At 69.8% G+C, this 18837-nt stretch overlaps 1 protein-coding gene across 1 annotated transcript; it reads left to right on the plus strand.

Moving 5' to 3' along the window:
• Window positions 1-8282: 8282 nt before the first annotated feature.
• On the plus strand, window positions 8283-18359 carry LOC135325762 (mitochondrial fission 1 protein-like). Its single transcript, XM_064503763.1, has 5 exons — window positions 8283-8384; window positions 9823-9958; window positions 10696-10772; window positions 12875-12980; window positions 17088-18359. Exons 1-5 carry the CDS (start codon window positions 8340-8342, stop codon window positions 17174-17176), a joined length of 453 nt encoding a protein of 150 aa, XP_064359833.1. The 5' UTR covers window positions 8283-8339; the 3' UTR covers window positions 17177-18359.
• The last annotated feature ends 478 nt before the right edge of the window (window positions 18360-18837 follow it).

Here is an 18837-nt window from a genome sequence, read left to right on the forward strand (position 1 = left end):
CGGGGCCCAGGCGTCCGGGGACTGGGGGGGCGGGGGGGGGAAGGGGGGGGATCCGCTCCACCCCCCCAGGGGCCCAGGCATCCGGGGTGCCCATCCCCCCCCCCGCCACTAGGGGCCCAGGCATCCGGGTGCCCCCCCCACCAGGGGCCCAGGCGTCCGGGTGATGCCCATCCCCCCCCCCACCCACCAGGGGCCCAGGCATCCGGGGTGCCCATCCCCCCCCCCCAGGGGCCCAGGTGTCCGGGGGGGGGGTGTGTGTCCATCCCCCCCCCAAGGGGCCCAGGCGTCCGGGCGCCCCCCCCCACCATGGCCAGCCATCACTGCCCCTCCCCCCCCCACCAGCAGGTGGGGGGGGTGCCCGGACGCCTGGGCCCCCCAGGGCGGGGGAGGGGAGCCACCCGGACGCCTGGGTCCCTCTCCTGCCCCCCACCCCGTTGCCTCATAGGTGGGGGAAGGGCTCATTACCCAGAAGCCTTTGCGGTTCCCCCCCCCACCCCAAGGCCAGGCTGGACCCTGTGACCCCGGGGGGGGGGGAGGGGGCAGCAGGGGGCCGCGGGCCAAGGGGGCGGGGGAGGGGTGGGGAAGGTCACGGGTGACATCACAGGTGACATCAGGGGTGACATCAGCGGGCAGGTGGCCTTGGGGCAGGACGGCTCCTGGGGCGGGTGGCCCCAAGGGACCCAGGCGTCCGGGTCACCTTCCGCCCCAGGGGGCCCAGGCGTCCGGGTCACTCTGCTACTCCGAAGGGGCCCAGGTGTCCGGGTGTCCTCCACACCTAGCGGGCCCAGGCGTCCGGGCCCATCCGCCCACGAGGGGACCCAGGTGTCCAGGCCACATTCAGCCCAGGGGGCCCAGGCGTCCGGGCCGCTCTGCTGCCCCGAAGGGGCCCAGGCGTCCGGGCTCCATGCAGCTCAAAGGGGCCCAGGCGTCCGGGCGTCCTCCACCCCCAAGGGGGCCCAGGCGTCCGGGCTCCATGCAGCTCAAAGGGGCCCAGGCGTCCGGGTCACCTTCCACCCCAGGGGGCCCAGGTGTCCGGGCCCATCCACCCCCCCAAGGGGGCCCAGGCGTCCGGGCGTCCTCCACCTCCAGGGGGCCCAGGCGTCCGGGTCACCTTTCAGCCCCACCAGGGGCCCAGGTGTCCGGGTCACCTCCTGCCCCCACAAGGGGCCCAGGCGTCCGGGCTCCATGCAGCTCAAGGGGGCCCAGGCGTCCGGGCGTCCTCCACTTCTAGGGGCCCAGGCGTCCGGGTCACCTTCCACCCCAGGGGACCCAGGTGTCCGGGTCACGTGCAGCCCAAGGGGCCCAGGCGTCCGGGTCACCTTCTGCTCCAGGGGGCCCAGGCGTCCGGGCCACATGCAGCTCAAAGGGGCCCAGGCGTCCGGGCGTCCTCCACCCCCAAGGGGGCCCAGGCGTCCGGGTCACCTTTCACCCCCACCAGGGGCCCAGGCGTCCGGGCCTTTCACCCACGAGAGGGCCCAGGTGTCCGGGCCATGTTCAGCCCGAGGGGCCCAGGTGTCCGGGTCACCTCCCGCCCCCACAAGGGGCCCAGGTGTCCGGGCCCATCCACCCCCCCAAGGGGGCCCAGGCGTCCGGGCTCCATGCAGCTCAAAGGGGCCCAGGCGTCCGGGCGTCCTCCACCTCCAGGGGGCCCAGGCGTCTGGGTCACCTTTCAGCCCCACCAGGGGCCCAGGCGTCCGGGTCACCTTCCACCCCAGGGGGCCCAGGCGTCCGGGCCCTCAACCCCCCCCCGAAGGGACCCAGGCGTCCGGGCCCCCCCCCCCTCCCCCCCCGTGAGGCTGCTTCCCCCTCGACTTCACCCCCCTCCGAGAGGGGGCGTGGCCGGGGGGGCGTGGCCGGGGGGGCGTGGCCACGCACAGCCGCAGCCCAAAGGGGGGGGGGGCGCGGGCGGCGCTGCAGGGGGCGGGGCCGGCGCCGCGGCTCCTCATTGGCCGCCGCGCGGCCGCTGCCCAGCGCGGCCAAGGCGCTCTGCGCATGCGCGCCGCCCCTACCGGCGCGCCGGCTCACCCGCCCCCCCCAACGAGGCGCGGGCGGCGCATGCGCAGTCCCCTCCCGCGGGGAGGCGGCACAGGGCGCCCCCCCTCCGCTGAGGCGCCGCGGCGCATGCGCACTCCCCTCCCGCCAAGAGCCGGCGGCGCTCGGCGCCCCCTCCCCTGAGGCGCCGGCCGCGCATGCGCAGTCCCTCCCGCGCCGAGCCCGCCGCGCTCTGCGCCTCAGCCCCCCCTCGCTGAGGCGCCGGCCGCGCATGCGCAGTCCCTCCCGCGCCGAGCCCGCCGCGCTCTGCGCCTCAGCCCCCCCTCGCTGAGGCGCCGGCCGCGCATGCGCACTCCCTCCTGGGGGGGGGGAGCCCGCCTCAGCCCCCTCCCCTGAGGCGCCGGCCGCGCATGCGCAGTTCGCCCCGCGCTGAGCCCGCCGCTCTGCGCGCCTGCGGCCCCCCCCACCTGTGAGGCGCCGGCGGCGCATGCGCAGTCCCTCCCGCGGGGCTTCCCGCCGCGCTGTGCGCCTGCGCACTGTGCGCTGAGGCGCCGGCGGCGCCTGCGCAGTGCGGCGCGCGGGGGGATGCGCATGCGCGGTGCGGCGCCGGCCCGGCAGCCGGTAGGAGCCGGTAGGAGCCGGTAGGAGCCGGTAGGAGCCGGTAGGAGCCGGTAGGAGCCGGTAGGAACTGGGCGATGCCGCCGCCGCGCTCTGCCCCCCCCCGGTCCTCCCGGCCCCCCCCCGGTCCTCCATGGCCGCCCCGGTCCTCCCGGGCCCCCCCTCGGTCCTCCCGGGCCCCCCCTTCGGTCCTCCCGGCCCCCCCTTGGTCCTCCATGGCCGCCCCGGTCCTCCCGGCCCCCCCTCGGTCCTCCGGGCCCCCCCCGTCCTCCATGGCCTCCTCGGTCCTCCCGGCCCCCCCCGGTCCTCCCGGGCCCCCCTCGGTCTCCCGGGCCCCCCCCGGTCCTCCCGGCCACCCCCTCGGTCCTCCATTGCCTCCTCGGTCCTCCCGGCCCCCCCCCCGGTCCTCCCCGGCCGCCTCGGTCCTCCCGGCCCCCCCCCCCGGTCCTCCCGGGCCCCCCCCCCCGGTCCTCCATGGTCTCCTCGGTCCTCCCGGGCCCCCCTCGGTCCTCCCGGCCCCCCCTTCGGTCCTCCCGGCCACCCCCTCGGTCCTCCATTGCCTCCTCGGTCCTCCCGGCCCCCCCCCCCGGTCCTCCATGGCCTCCTCGGTCCTCCCGGCCCCCCCCGGTTCTCACGGGTGACGTTGTCCCCCCCCGCCACCGTTGTCACTCGGAATAAACCCCGTGGCCCCGCAGACCCCCCGTCTCCGTGTGTGGGTCTGTCCCCGGCGCGGGGTGACGTGGGGGGGGCCGTGGCATGGGGGGGGGGCCAGGTCTGTCCCCCCGTGTCCTCGTGGGTGGGGCAGCCCCACGGTGGGGACGTCTGCGCGGCCGCGGGGGCCCTGGTCCACGTGGGGGGGTGTCACCGCGGCCGCGATGTCCCTCGTCCCCATGGCCGGGATGTCCCCAGAGCCCAGGTGTCCCCATGGCTGCGGTGTCCGTTGTCCCCATGGCTGCGATGTCCCTCGTCCCCATGGGTGGGACATCCACAGAGCCAAGGTGTCCCCATGGCCACGATGTCCCTTGTCCCCATGGCCGGGATGTCCCCAGAGCCCAGGTGTCCCCATGGCCAGGTTGTCCCTTATCCCCATGGCTGGGGTGTCCCTAGGGCCGAGGTGTCCCCATGGCCCAGGTGTCCCCATGGCCACGGTGTCCCTCGTCCCCATGGCCAGGATGTCCCTAGAGCAGGTGTGTCCCCATGGCCGGGATGTCCCTAGAGCCCAGGTGTCCCCATGGCCCAGGTGTCCCCATGGCCGCGGTGTCCTACGTCCCCATGGCTGGAGACCCACAGAGCTGAGGTGTCCCCATGGCTGGGGTGTCCCTAGAGCCCGGGTGTCCCTATGGCTGGGATGTCCCTTGTCCCCATGGCTGGGGTGTCCCTAGAGCCCAGGTGTCCCCATGGCCAGGATGTCCCATGTCCCCATGGCTGGGGTGTCCCCATGGCTGGGACGTCCCTCGTCCCCATGGCCAGGATGTCCCTAGAGCCCAGGTGTCCCCATGGCCCAGGTGTCCCATGGCCGGGATGTCCCTCGTCCCCATGGCTGGGGTGTCCCTAGGGCCAAGGTGTCCCCATGGCCGCGGTGTCCCTTGTCCCCATGGCTGGGGTGTCCTTAGAGCCCAGGTGTCCCCATGGCCAGGTTGTCCCTTATCCCCATGGCTGGGATGTCCCTTATCCCCATGGCTGGGGTGTCCCTAGAGCCCGGGTGTCCCCATGGCCCAGGTGTCCCTCGTCCCCATGGCCAGGATGTCCCCAGAGCCCAGGTGTCCCCATGGCTGGGACGTCCCTCGTCCCCATGGCCAGGATGTCCCCAGAGCCCAGGTGTCCCCATGGCCCAGGTGTCCCATGGCTGGGATGTCCCATGTCCCCATGGCTGGAGACCCACAGAGCTGAGGTGTCCCCATGGCTGGGGTGTCCCCAGAGCCCAGGTGTCCCCATGGCCGGGATGTCCCTTGTCCCCATGGCTGGGGTGTCCCTAGAGCCCGGGTGTCCCCATGGCTGGGATGTCCCTTGTCCCCATGGCTGGGGTGTCCCTAGAGCCCAGGTGTCCCCATGGCTGCGGTGTCCCTCGTCCCCATGGCTGGGGTGTCCCTAGAGCCCGGGTGTCCCCATGGCTGCGGTGTCCCTCGTCCCCATGGCTGGGGTGTCCCTAGGGCCAAGGTGTCCCCATGGCCGCGATGTCCCTTGTCCCCATGGCTGGGGTGTCCCTAGAGCCCAGGTGTCCCCATGGCTGCGATGTCCCTCGTCCCCATGGCTGGGGTGTCCCTAGAGCCCAGGTGTCCCCATGGCCGGGATGTCCCTCGTCCCCATGGCTGGGGTGTCCCTAGAGCCCGGGTGTCCCCATGGCCGGGATGTCCCTCGTCCCCATGGCCAGGATGTCCCCAGAGCCCAGGTGTCCCCATGGCCGGGACGTCCCTCGTCCCCATGGCCAGGATGTCCCCAGAGCCCAGGTGTCCCCATGGCCGCGGTGTCCCTTGTCCCCATGGCCGGGGTGTCCCCTGTCCCCACAGCTGCGGTGTCCCCATGGCCGGGACCTCGGCGGGGTCCAGGCGGGGGCAGGGCAGGGCTCCCCGGGGGTAACGGCCCAGCGGGTGCTGTGGGTGCCCGGACGCCTGGGCCCCTCGGATGCCTGGGCCCCTCCCAGACACCTGGACCCCTCCCGGACGCCTGGGCCCCCTCCCGGACACCCGGATCCCACCCGGACACCTGGGCCCCTCCCGGACACCTGGGCCCCCTCCCGGACACCCAGATCCCACCCGGACGCCTGGGCCCCTGGGCAGCTGCAAGGGGGTGTTTGGAGGGCTCCCGGACGCCTGGGCCCACCCGGACTCCTGGGCCCCCCAGGGAGGCGGAATGGGGCGTTGGGGCAGCTCCCGGACGCCTGGGCCCCTCCCTGAGAGCCCCCCGATATCCCCGGACGCCTGGGCCCCTTCACGCGGGGCGGTGCCCGGACGCCTGGGCCCCTCCTTGGCATCACCCTGACACCCCCGGACGCCTGGGCCCCTTCGCGCCAGGGGCACCCGGACGCCCGGGCCCCTCCCTGAGAACCGCCCCCGCCAGGACGCCTGGGCCCCTTTAGTGGGCTGGACACCCGGACGCCTGGGCCCCTCGTGCACACGCGTGTGTGGGGGGGTCCATGACACCAGCACACGTGTGGGCCAGGCTCTATGTGAGCCGCACACGCGTGTTCTGGCCCCGTGTCGTGCGCACACGCGTGTTGGGGGGGTCCCGTGTCACACGCACACGCGTGTCGGGGGGTCCCGTGTCACACGCACACGCGTGTTGGGGGGGTCCTGTGTCATGCACACGCGTGTGTTGGGGGTCCCGCATCGTGCACACGCGTGTCGGGGGGGTGAACACGCAGCGGTCACGCGTGTGCTGGAGCAGCGGGAGGCGGCGGCCATTTGCTCCAGGCTCTGCCAGGACCCGGAGGTGGGCGGGCAGCGTCGACACGCGTCAACACGCCTCGACACGCGTGTGCGGGGTGGGGGGCAGGCGGCCACACGTCTCAACGTGTGTCAACACGTGTCAACATGCCTCAACACGCCTCCACACACTTCACAACATGAAGCCACACGCCTTCGCAGGCCCCCACATGCTCCAACACGCTCTCACACGCCTCAACACACGTGTGCGGGGCGGGGTGTGGGTGGCCACATGGCTCCGCATGCTCCCACATGCCTCCACACGCGTCTACACTTCCCTACACGCTCCAACACGGCTCTACACGCATGTGCGGGGGGTCTGCACACCTCCACAGGCCTCCACATGCTCTGACACGCTCCCACACGCCTCCGCGCGCCTCCATGTGACCCCACACACCTCCACATGCGTGGGCAGGGCAGGCCCACACGCCTCCGCACGCTCCCGCACGCCTCCACACCCCTCAGCACGCGTGTGCGGGGGAGGCCACACAGCTCCGCATGCTTCCACACGCCTCAACATGTGTGTGGGGGGTGGGCCACATGCATCCACATGCCTCAACATGGCTTCACACGCCTCCACACGCTTCCACACGCCTCCACATGCCTCAACATGGCTTCACACGCCTCGACACGCCTTCGCAGGCCTCCCCAGGCCTGCACACGCTCCAACACGCTCCCACACGCCTCCACACGCTCCAACACGCCTCCACACGCGCCCATGCCCTCGGCTCCCGGGGGGCGGGGCTCCGCCGAGGGGGCGTGGCCGGGGGGCGTGGCCCGGCCCGGGGGGCGGGGCCGAGGCTGGGTGAAGGGGCGGGGCCAGAGCAGTGGCAGCCGCGGGGGGCGTGGCCAGGGCAGCAGCAGCCACGGGGGGCGTGGCCAGGGCGGCAGCGGCGAGAGGGGGCGTGGCCAGGGCGGCGGGGCGTGGCCAGGGCGGCAGCGGCGAGAGGGGGCGTGGCCAGGGCGGTGCAGCCGAGCCGGGACAATCAGGGGCGTGGCCAGGGCGGCGGGGGGCGTGGCCAAGCCGCGGCTGCGGCAGGCCCCTGGGGGGCGTGGCTTCGGCGGCGGGTGGGGGCGTGGCCAGGGCGGCGCGGGAAGGCGCCGGGGGCGTGGCCAGGGCGACGGGGGGCGTGGCCAGGGCGGTGGCTGGGGGCGTGGCCAGGGCGGCTGCGCCGCGTTTAGGCGCGAAGCCGCGGCCGGTCCCGCGCGGGGGGGGGGGGGGTTGTCGGAGGAAGGCGTGACCGGAAGTGGGCGTGGCTGACGTCACCCGCGCGGCACCGCCCCGGAAGTGGAAGGCGAGGGCCGCGATGCGCCAGGGCGGCGCCGGGGCCGAAATCTCGGTAATTCACCCCAAAAATCAGCCCCCTGAGGGGTCCCTCCGCCCCCCCCCGGGCCGGGCTGCTGCAGGTTGGGACCGAAATCCCGGGAATTCACCCCAAAATCGCCTCCCGTCCCCCCCCCCGTGTTCCCGCAGCCTGTGACCAAAATCCCGGGAATTCACCCCAAAACCCAGCCCCCTACGGTGACCCCGGCTCCCAGGTCAGAGAAGGGGCCCAGGCGTCCGAGGGGCCCAGGCGTCCGGCCTCCATCCCCCCATGACACCCCAAAGGGGCCCAGGCGTCCTGGCCCCGCCCATGGCGCCCCAAAGGGGCCCAGGCATCCGGGCTCCACCCACGGCACCCCAAAGGGCCCAGGCGTCCTGGCCCCGCCCCCTATGACACCCCCAAGGGGCCCAGGCGTCCGGGGGAGGCTCCCTGCCCCCCTCCAAGGGGCCCAGGCGTCCTGGCATCCCCCAGCGGGGACCCCGGCGCCCGCCTGCTGTTGCCAGGGGGCGGGGCAAGACCGTTGCTAGGGGGCGGGACCGGGCCGTTGCCAGGAGGCGGGCCCAGGTGGTTGCTAGGGGGCGGGGCGAGCCGTTGCTAGGGGGCGGCCACAGCCAGGCAGCAGGGGGGGGCCCCCAGCCGTTGCCAGGGGGCGGGGCCGGGCCGTTGCTAGGGGCGGGGCCGGCGGTTGCCAGGGGGCGGGGCCGTTGGCAGGGGCGGGCGCGGGGGGGGGGCCGTTGCCAGGGCGCGGCGCTGGGGGCGGGCGGTTGCCACGGCCGCGGCCGAGCCAATGGGAGCCGGCGGCGGCCGACCTCGTTGTGACGTAGGCGTCGGGGGCGGCGCCAGGCGGCCCCATGGCAGCGCGCATGCGCGCGGCTCCGTTGCGGGAGGGGAGGGGAGGAGGGAGGAGCGGGGAGGGCGGGGTGTCAACGTGACGCCGCTTCCGCTTCCGGCAGGGGGCGGGGCGCGGGCGCTTCCGGGTGCGATGGAGTCGGAGCTGGACGACGTGGTGGCCGTGGAGGACCTGATGGTGAGGCCCCGCCCCCCCGGACGCCGGCCCCGCCCCCTAGGCGCGGCCCCGCCCCTCCTTCGGCCCCGCCCACCGAGGGGGGGTCTCGCTCCCCCTCCCCCCTTCCCGCCGTGGCGCAGCTGCCGCCGGCCACGCCCCCTCCTTGGCCACGCCCCCCCCTCGGGGCCCCAGGCGGCGGCGCAGCCCCTTGGCCACGCCCCCCGCGCGGCGCTGCGTCACGCCGCCTTGGCCACGCCCCCCTCGGCACCCGGCCACGCCCCCTCGGCCAACACCCCCCTTCCCGGTCCCAAGCGGCGGCGCAGCCCCTTGGCCCCGCCCCCCGCGCGGCGCCTGGCCCCGCCCCCTCCTTGGCCACGCCCCCTCGGACCCCAAGCGGCGGCGCTGCCCCTTGGCCACGCCCCTGATTTGGCCACGCCCCCGCGCAGCCTCCATCCAGGCCCCGCCCCCTCCTCAGCGGCCACGCCCCTTCCTTGGCCACGCCCTTCGGAGCCCCCTGCCCGGCCACGCCCCCTCCCTTTTGCCACGCCCCCGCCACGCTGGCCCCGCCCCCCGGGGGCCATCCCACCCCCCCCCCGTGTCCTCGTCCCCATGTCCGTGTCCCCATGGCCACCTCCCCGTGTCCCTGTGCCCTTGACCCCATGTTTGTGTCCCCGTCCGTGTGCCGGTGGCCCTGTCCCTGCGTCCCCATGTCCCCGTGTCCCCCTGCCCCCGTGTCCCCATGTCCCCGTGTCCCCATGTCCCCATGTCCCTCGTCCCTGTGTCCCCATGTCCCCCATGTCCCCCCGTGGCCCCATGTCCCCCATGTCCCTTGTCCCTGTGTCCCCATGTCCCCCGTGCCCACGTGTCCCCATGTCCCTCGCCCCTGTGTCCCCATATCCCCATGTCCCTCGTCCCTGTGTCCCCATGTCCCCCATGTCCCCCCATGTCCCCATGTCCCCATGTCCCCATGTCCCTTGTCCCTCTGTCCCCATGTCCCCCCGTGACCCTGTGACCCCATGTCCCCATCTCCCTCATCCCTGTGTCCCCGTGTCCCCCGTGTCCCCATGTCCCTCGTCCCCGTGTCCCCATGTCCCCCATGTCCCCCCGCGTCCCCGTGTCCCCACGTCCCTCGTCCCTGTGTCCCCATGTCCCCCCATGTCCCCAAGTCGCCATGTCCCTCGTCCCTGTGTCCCCATGTCCCCCTGTGTCCCCATGTGCCTCGTCCCTGTGTACCCGTGTCCCCCCATGTCCCCCATGTTCCCCATTTCCCCCATGTCCCCAAGTCCCCATGTCCCTCATCCCCATGTCCCCATGTCCCCCGCGTCCCCGTGTCCCCATGTCCCTCGTCCCTATATCCCCACGTCCCCCCGCGTCCCCATGTCCCCCCGCATCCCCCGCCTCCCCGGCGCGCGGTGACGCGGTGACGCGGTGACGCGGTGACACGGTGACGCGGTGCCAGGCGCTGGAGCGGCGGTACGCGGCGGCGCGCCGGGGGGGGGGGCCGGTGCCCCCCCAGGTGCAGTTCGAGTACGCCTGGGCCCTGGTGCGGAGCCGCTACGGGGGGGACGTGGCCCGGGGGGCCGCCCTGCTCGAAGGTGACGCGCGGGGACACTGGGGACACGGGGACATGGGGGACACGGGGGAGATGGAGCACATGGGGGACATGGGGGGACATGGGGAGACATGGGGGGACATGGGGGACATTGGGGACATGAGGGGACACGGAGGGACATGGAGGGACACGGAGGGACATGAGGGGACACGGAGGGAGATGGGGGACATGGAGGGACATGGGGGGACATGGGGGACATTGGGGACATGGGGGGACATGGAGGGACATGGAGGGACATGGGGGACATGGGGGGACATGGAAGGACATGGAGGGACATGGGGGGACATTGGGGACATGGGGGGACATGGAGGGACATGGAGGACACGGAGGGACATGGAGGGACATGGGGGGACATGGGGGGACATGGAGGGACATGGGGGACATGGAGGGACATGGGGGACATGGGGGGACATGGGGGACATGAGGGGACATGAGGGACACAGGGGGACATTGGGGACATGGGGGGACATGGAGGGACATGGGGGGAGACACAGGGGGACATGGAGGGACATGGGGGGACACGGAGGGACACGGGGGGACACGGGGGGACATGGGGACATGGAGGGACCATGTGGCCTTGGAACAACCATGACTAATCTGTATTTTTTTTTGTCCCTTGTTCGTGTCATTTTTGTCGCATTCGTGCCTTCTCCATGTTACGTGTCCCCCGATGTCCCCCGATGTCCCCTGTGTCCCCTGCGTGTCCCCGTGTCCCCGCAGAGCTCATGCCCACGGGCACCAAGGAGGAGCAGCGTGACTACGTCTACTACCTGGCCGTGGCCAACTACCGCCTCAAGGTGGGGACAGGGGACACGGGGGGACACGGGGGGACACGGGGGGCACGTGGGGACACGAGGGACACGGGGGGACACGGAGCGGACGCCTCTGGGGGAATCACAGGCCTGGTGACAAGGCCGCGTCCCCGCGGGAGCGGTGGCGGCAGGGCCGTGTCCTCGGGGGACTTGGGGACGGGGACGTGTCCCTGGGGGACATGGGGACAAGGACGTGTCCATGGGGGACACAGGATGATGGGGACAGTGACATGTTGTTGGGGGACCAGGGGACAGTGACATCTCAGGGACACGGGGACGAGGACGTGTCCATGGGTGACACAGGGTGACGAGGACATGTCCATGGGGGGCTTGGGGACAGTGGCATGTCGGTGGGGGACATGGGGACAGGGACGTGTCCCTGGGGGACACGGGGTGATGAGGACATGTCCATGGGGGGCTTGGGGACAGTGGCATGTCGGTGGGGGACATTGGGGACACGGGGGAGGTTAGTGGCACCAGGGTGACTTGGAGAGGGTTGGTGGCACCAGGGGGGACATTGGGGACCTGGAGAGGGTTGGTGGCACCAGGGGGACATTGGGGACATGGAGGAGGTTGGTGGCACCAGTTGGACCTGGAGAGGGTTGGTGACACCAGAGGGGACATTGGGGACACAGGGGAGGTTGGTGGCACCAGGGGGACCTGGAGGGGGTTGGTGGCACCAGGGGGGACATTGGGGACACGGGGGAGGTTGGTGGCACCAGGGGGACCTGGAGGGGGTTGGTGGCACCAGGGGGGACATTGGGGACACGGGGGAGGTTGGTGGCACCAGGGGGACCTGGAGAGGGTTGGTGGCACCAGAGGGGACATTGGGGACACGGGGGAGGTTGGTGGCACCAGGGGACAAAGTGGCGCCTGCCCTGACAGTGTCGTCCCTCTGCCCCGTCCCGTGTCCCCGCCATGTTCCTGTCCCCGTGTCCCCATGTCCATGTGTCCCCGTGTGTCTGTGTCCCCATGTCCCTGTGTCCCAATGTCCCCTGTGTCCCCATGTCTACGTGTCCCTATGTTCCCTTTGTTTTGTGTCCCCATGTCCACGTGTCCCCATGTGTCTGTGTCTTCTGTGTCCCCCCATGTCCTGTGTCACCACGTCTCCTGTGTCCCCATGTCCCTGTGTCCTCCGTGTCTTGTGTCCCCACGTCCCCACGTTTCTTGCTTTTCTGTGTCCCATGTCACGGCGTGTCCCGTGTCACTGCGTGTCCCATGTCATGTCATGACATGTCTCACGTCCTGCTGCGTCCCCTGTCCTGGCGTGTCCCACGTGTCCCGGTGTGTCCTGCCGTGTCTCAACGTGTCCCAATGTGTCCCGGCGTGTCCCAACGTGTCCTGGCATGTCCTGATGTGTCCTGGCGTGTCCTGGCATGTCCTGGCGTGTCCCGGCGTGTCCCGACGTGTCCTGGCGTGTCCCAATGTGTCCTGACGTGTCCCGGCGTGTCCCGGCGTGTCCCGACGTTTCCTGGCATGTCCCATGTGTCCTGGTGTGTCCTGCGTGTCCCGGTGTGTCCTGGCATGTCCCGACGTGTCCCACGTGTCCCGGTTTGTCCCAACGTGTCCTGGCGTGTCCTGACGTGTCCTGGCGTGTCCCATGTGTCCTGGCGTGTCCCGACGTGTCCCACGTGTCCCGGTTTGTCCCAACGTGTCCCGGTGTGTCCCGGCGTGTCCTGGCGTGTCCTGACGTGTCCTGGCGTGTCCCACGTGTCCCGGTGCGTCCTGACGTGTCCCAACGTGTCCCAATGTGTCCCGGCATGTCCCAACGTGTCCTGCCGTGTCCCAATGTGTCCTGGCGTGTCCTGGCGTGTCCCGGCGTGTCCCAACGTGTCCTGGCATGTCCCGATGTGTCCTGGCGTGTCCTGGCGTGTCCCGGCGTGTCCCGGCGTGTCCCGACGTTTCCTGGCATGTCCCATGTGTCCTGGTGTGTCCTGCGTGTCCCGGTGTGTCCTGGCATGTCCCGACGTGTCCCACGTGTCCTGGTGTGTCCCGACGTGTCCCACGTGTCCCGGTTTGTCCCAACGTGTCCCGGTGTGTCCCGGCGTGTCCTGGCGTGTCCTTGGCGTGTCCTTGGCGTGTCGCAGGAGTACGAGCGGGCGCTGCAGTACGTGGAGGGGCTGCTGCGGGCCGAACCCCACAACGCCCAGGGGCTGCGGCTGCGGCGCCGCATCCGCGACAGCATGCGCAAAGGTGGGTCCCACACGCTTGAACACGCTTAGACACGCTTAAAACACGCTAACACATGCTTAGACACGCTTAGACATGCCTACGGGCGGCTACGGGCAGCGGGTGTCCCTGCGTGTCCCCTGGGAGCTGTGGTGGCAGCGTGTCTGCGATGGCGTGTGCAAAGGTGGGTCCCACACGCTTAAACACGCTTAGACACGATTAAAACACGCTTAGAACACGCTTACACACGCTTAGACACGCCTACGGGCGGCTATGGGCGGCTACGGGCAGCGGGTGTCCCCGCGTGTCCCCCCCGGGGGCTGTGGTGGCAGCGTGTCTGCGATGGCGTGTGCAAAGGTGGGTCCCACACGCTTAAACACGCTTAGACACACTTAAAACACGCTTAGAACACGCTTAGACACGCTTAGACACGGCTACGGGCGGCTACGGGCAGCGGGTGCCCCCGCGTGTCCCCCCCGGTGGCTGTGGTGGCAGCGTGTCCGCGATGGCGTGTGCAAAGGTGGGTCCCACACGCTTGAACACGCTTAGACACGCTTAAAACATGCTTAGAACACGCTTAGACACGTTTAGACACGCCTACGGGCGGCTACGGGCAGCGGGTGCCCCCGCGTGTCCCCCCCGGGGGCTGTGGCGGCAGCGTGTCCGCGATGGCGTGTGCAAAGGTGGGTCCCACACGCTTAAACAGGCTTAGACACGCTTAAAACATGCTTACACACGCTTAGACATGCTTAGACGTGCTTAAACATGCTTACACGCATCTAAACATGCCTCAACACACCTAAAGACGCCTCAACACACCTAAACATGCCTCGACACGGCTCAGCACACCTCAACACGCCTCAACACGCCTCGATAAGCCTCAGCCTGCCTCAACACGCCTAAACACACTTCAACATGCCTTAACACACTTCAGCAGGTCTCAACATGCCTCAACATGCTTTCAACACATGTCAACATGGCTCAGGACACCCAAACACGGCTCAACAGGCTTCAACATGCTTTCAACACGCCTCCACATGCCTAAACACACCTCAACATGCTTCAACACGCCTCAACATGGCTCAGTGCATCTCAGCATGCCTCAACACGCCTAAACACGCCTCAACACGCCTCAACATGATTTAGCACCCTTTCAACACGCCTCAACACCCTTTCAACATGTCTCAACGCACCTCAACACGCCTCAACACGCTTCAGCATGCCTCGATAAGCCTCAGCGTACCTTAGCACACGTCAACACGCCTCAACATGCCTCGACACGCCTTAACATGCCTCAACACGGCTTAACATACCTCGACACACCTCAACATGCCTTGACGCACCTCAACATGCTTCAACACGCCCCAACATCCTTGCAACACGCCTCAACACACCCAAACACACCTCAACACGCCTCAACACACCCAAACACGCCCCAACACCCTTTCAACATGCCTCAACACACCCAAACACGCCTCAACATGCCTCAACACCCTTTCAACACGCCTCAACACACCCAAACACGCCTCAACACCCTTTCAACACGCCTCAACACGCCTAAAGACGCCTCAGCACACCTCAACACCCTTTCAACACGCCTCAACACACCCAAACACGCCTCAACACCCTTTCAACACGCCTCAACACGCCTAAAGACGCCTCAACACGCCTCAACACCCTTTCAACACGCCTCAACACACCCAAACATGCCTCAACACGCCTCAACACCCTTTCAACACGCCTCAACACGCCTCAACACCCTTTCAACACGCCTCAACACGCCTAAAGACGCCTCAACACGCCCCAACACCCTTTCAACACGCCTCAACACGCCTAAAGACGCCTCAGCACACCTCAACACGCCTCTACCCACCTCAACATGGGGCAACAGGTCTTAACATACGTCAACACGCCTCAGCACGGCTCGATATGTGTCGACACCCTTTCGACACGGTTCAACATGCCTCAACACGCCAAAACTCAGCTCCGCACGCTTTGACATGCCTGAGTATGTCTTAATGTGGCTCGACATGGCTTAACACGCCTCCACATGCCTCAACACGCTTGCATACGCTTGAACACGCCTCGACATGGCTCCACGTGCCTGAACACGCTTCACCATGGCTCCACGCGCTGGCACGTGTCCCCCGTGTCCCCTCGCGTGTCCTGGCGTGTGGGTGGTAGCACTGACCTGTGTCTCCATGTCCTTCCTGTGCTCCTGTGTCCCCCCGTGTCCCCCCATGTCCCCCCATGTCCCCCCATGTCCCTCCCTTTCCCCCCATGTCCCTCCCTTTCCCCCCATGTCCCCCATGTCCCCCATGTCCCCCCATGTCCCCCGTGTCCCCCCATGTCCCCCATGTCCCTCCATGTCCCTTCATGTCCCCCCATGTCCCCCCATGTCCCCCCATCCCTCCATGTCCCCCCCATGTCCCTCCATGTCCCCCCATCCCTCCATGTCCCCCCATGTCCCCCATGTCCCCCCATGTCCCTCCATGTCCCCCCATGTCCCCCCATGTCCCCCCATGTCCCCATGTCCCCCCATGTCCCCCCATGTCCCCCCATCCCCCCATGTCCCCCCATGTCCCCATGTCCCCCCATGTCCCTCCATGTCCCCCCATCCCTCCATGTCCCCCCATGTCCCCCATGTCCCCCATGTCCCCCCATGTCCCCCATGTCTCCCATGTCCCCCCATGTCCCCCATGTCCCCCATGTCCCTCCGTGTCCCTCCGTGTCCCCCCATGTCCCCCCGTGTCCCTCCATGTCCCCCCATGTCCCCCCATGTCCCCCATGTCCCTCCATGTCCCCCATGTCCCTCCATGTCCCTCCGTGTCCCCCCATGTCCCCCCGTGTCCCTCCATGTCCCCCCATGTCCCCCCATGTCCCCCATGTCCCCCATGTCCCCCATGTCCCTCCATGTCCCTCCGTGTCCCCCCATGTCCCCCCGTGTCCCTCCATGTCCCCCCATGTCCCCCCATGTCCCCCATGTCCCCCCATGTCCCCCATGTCCCTCCATGTCCCCCCATGTCCCCCATGTCCCCCGTGTCCCTCCATGTCCCCCCATGTCCCCCCATGTCCCCCATGTCCCTCCATGTCCCCCATGTCCCTCCATGTCCCTCCATGTCCCCCCATGTCTCTCATGTCCCTCCATGTCCCCCCATGTCCCTCCATGTCCCCCATGTCCCTCATGTCCCCCCATGTCCCCCCATGTCCCCCATGTCCCCCATGTCCCCCATGTCCCTCCATGTCCCCCATGTCCCCCATGTCCCCCATGTCCCTCCATGTCCCCCATGTCCCCCCATGTCCCCCGTGTCCCCCCATGTCCCCCATGTCCCTCCATGTCCCCAATGTCCCCCATGTCCCTCCATGTCCCCCCATGTCCCCCCATGTCCCCCATGTCCCTCCATGTCCCCCCATGTCCCCCCATGTCCCTCATGTCCCCTATGTCCCCCCATGTCCCCCCATGTCCCTCCATGTCCCTCCATGTCCCCCCATGTCCCCCATGTCCCCTATGTCCCCCCATGTCCCCCATGTCCCCAATGTCCCCCCATGTCCCTCCATGTCCCTCATGTCCCCTATGTCCCCCCATGTCCCCCATGTCCCCCATGTCCCTCCATGTCCCCCCATGTCCCCCCATGTCCCCCATGTCCCCCATGTCCCTCCATGTCCCCCATGTCCCTCCATGTCCCTCCATGTCCCCCCGTGTCCCTCATGTCCCCCCATGTCCCTCCATGTCCCCCATGTCCCCCCATGTCCCTCCATGTCCCCCCATGTCCCCCATGTCCCTCCATGTCCCTCCATGTCCCCCATGTCCCCCCATGTCCCTCCATGTCCCTCCATGTCCCCCATGTCCCCCCATGTCCCTCCATGTCCCCCATGTCCCCCATGTCCCTCCATGTCCCTCCATGTCCCCCATGTCCCCCCATGTCCCTCCATGTCCCCCCATGTCCCCCCATGTCCCCCATGTCCCCCATGTCCCTCCATGTCCCCCCATGTCCCTCCATGTCCCTCCATGTCCCCCCATGTCCTCCATGTCCCTCCATGTCCCCCATGTCCCCCATGTCCCCCGTGTCCCCGATGTCCCCCCATGTCCCCCCCATGTCCCCCGTGTCCCCGATGTCCCCTGTCCCCCAGACGGGCTCCTGGGCATGGCCCTGGTTGGTGGCCTGGCCCTCGGTGTCGCCGGCCTCCTCGGCCTCGCCATCGCCAAGGCCAAGTCCTGACCCCCCCCGGCGTGTCACCTCCCGGTGTCACCCCCGTGTCACCCCCCCGTGTCACCCCGTGTCGCTCCATTGCCCTGTGTCACCTCTGTGTCACCCCCTACGTCACCTCCCCCCATGTCACCCCATGTCGTCCCCGTGTGTCACCTCCCCCCTGTGTCACCTCCCTGTGTGTCACCTCCCCCGTGTGTCACCCCCCGTGTCACCCCGTCACCCCCCCGGTGTCACTCTGACGCCCTGTGACACTCCATGTCACCCTGTGTCCCCTCACCCCCGTGTCACCCCTCTGTGTCACCGTCCCGGTGTCACCCCGTGTGTCACCCCTCTGTGTCAGCCCATGTCACCTTGTGACACTGTGTCACCTCATCACTCCGTGACGCCCTGTGTCCCCTGACCGCTGTGTCCCCCCATGTCACCCCCCCTTGTCACCCTGTGACGCTCTGTGTCACCCCATCACTCCGTGTCACCCCGTGTCCCCTCATCTCGCCCATGTGTCACCCCTGTGTGTCCCCCCCGTGTCACCATGTCCCTGAGGTGCCACCGCCCATGACCGGCACGGCCCACCATGTCCCCCCGTGTCCCCTCCGCCCCGTGTCACCTCCATGTCCCCCATGTCCCCTCCGTCCCGTGTCCCCCCATGTCACCTCCGCATCCCCCCATGTCCCCGTGTCCCCACGTCCTTCCCCGTCCCCATGTCCCCTCCATGTCCCCTTACGGCGATGACCCGGTGACACGACGGCGACGCCACGGTGACGCCACGATGACACGGCGGCGATGCCACGGTGACACGGCGGTGACGTGATGGTGACGCCACGGTGACATGACGGCGACATGATGGTGACGCCACGATGACACAACAGTGACGCCGTGATGACATGATGGTGACGCCACAGTGACATCATGGTGACATGATGGTGACACCACGGTGACGCCACGGTGACATGATGGTGACACCGGGGCCGAGAGGGCGACACCAAAGCAGGACGCGGCGGCGCCTCGGTGGTGACGTCGCGGTGACACCGGTGACATCACGGCGACGCCACGGTGACGTCACAGCCACAGCCGGGGACGCCGGGGGGGTGACGCCCCCGTGTCCCCCCCCCCCCCCCGTGTGCCTTGGGGACACGCGTGTCCCCCCCCCCCGCGTCCCCCCCCCTCCGGCGTGTAAATAAAACCGGTTGCGTTCGCTGCCGCCTCCGAGTGCTGGGGGCGCCCGGACGCCTGGGCCCCTCCGGACGCCTGGGCCCTCCCGGACGCCTGGGTCCCTCCCGGACGCCTGGGCCCCCCCGGACACCTGGGCCCCCCGGACGCCTGGGCCCTCCTGGACGCCTGGGCCCCCCCGGATGCCGGGGCCCCTCCCGGACGCCTGGGCCCCTCCTGGACGCCTGGGTCCTCTCGGACACCTGGGCCCTCCCAGATGCCTGGGCCCCTCCTGGACGCCTGGGCCCTTCCCAGATGCCTGGGCCCTCCCGGACGCCTGGGCCCTTCCCAGATGCCTGGGCCCTCCCGGACGCCTGGGCCCCCCCCCGGACGCCTGGGCCCCTCCCGGACGCCTGGGCCCCTCCCGGACACCTGGGCCCCCCAGACACCTGGGCCCCATGGAGCGGGGGGGGGGGGGGGGGGGGCGTTCTCCAGTGTCTTGTATTGGGGTTGAGCTCGGGGGG

The sequence above is a fragment of the Dromaius novaehollandiae genome, unplaced genomic scaffold (genome assembly GCF_036370855.1).
Source record: "Dromaius novaehollandiae isolate bDroNov1 unplaced genomic scaffold, bDroNov1.hap1 HAP1_SCAFFOLD_117, whole genome shotgun sequence".
Lineage (NCBI taxonomy): Eukaryota > Metazoa > Chordata > Aves > Casuariiformes > Dromaiidae > Dromaius > Dromaius novaehollandiae.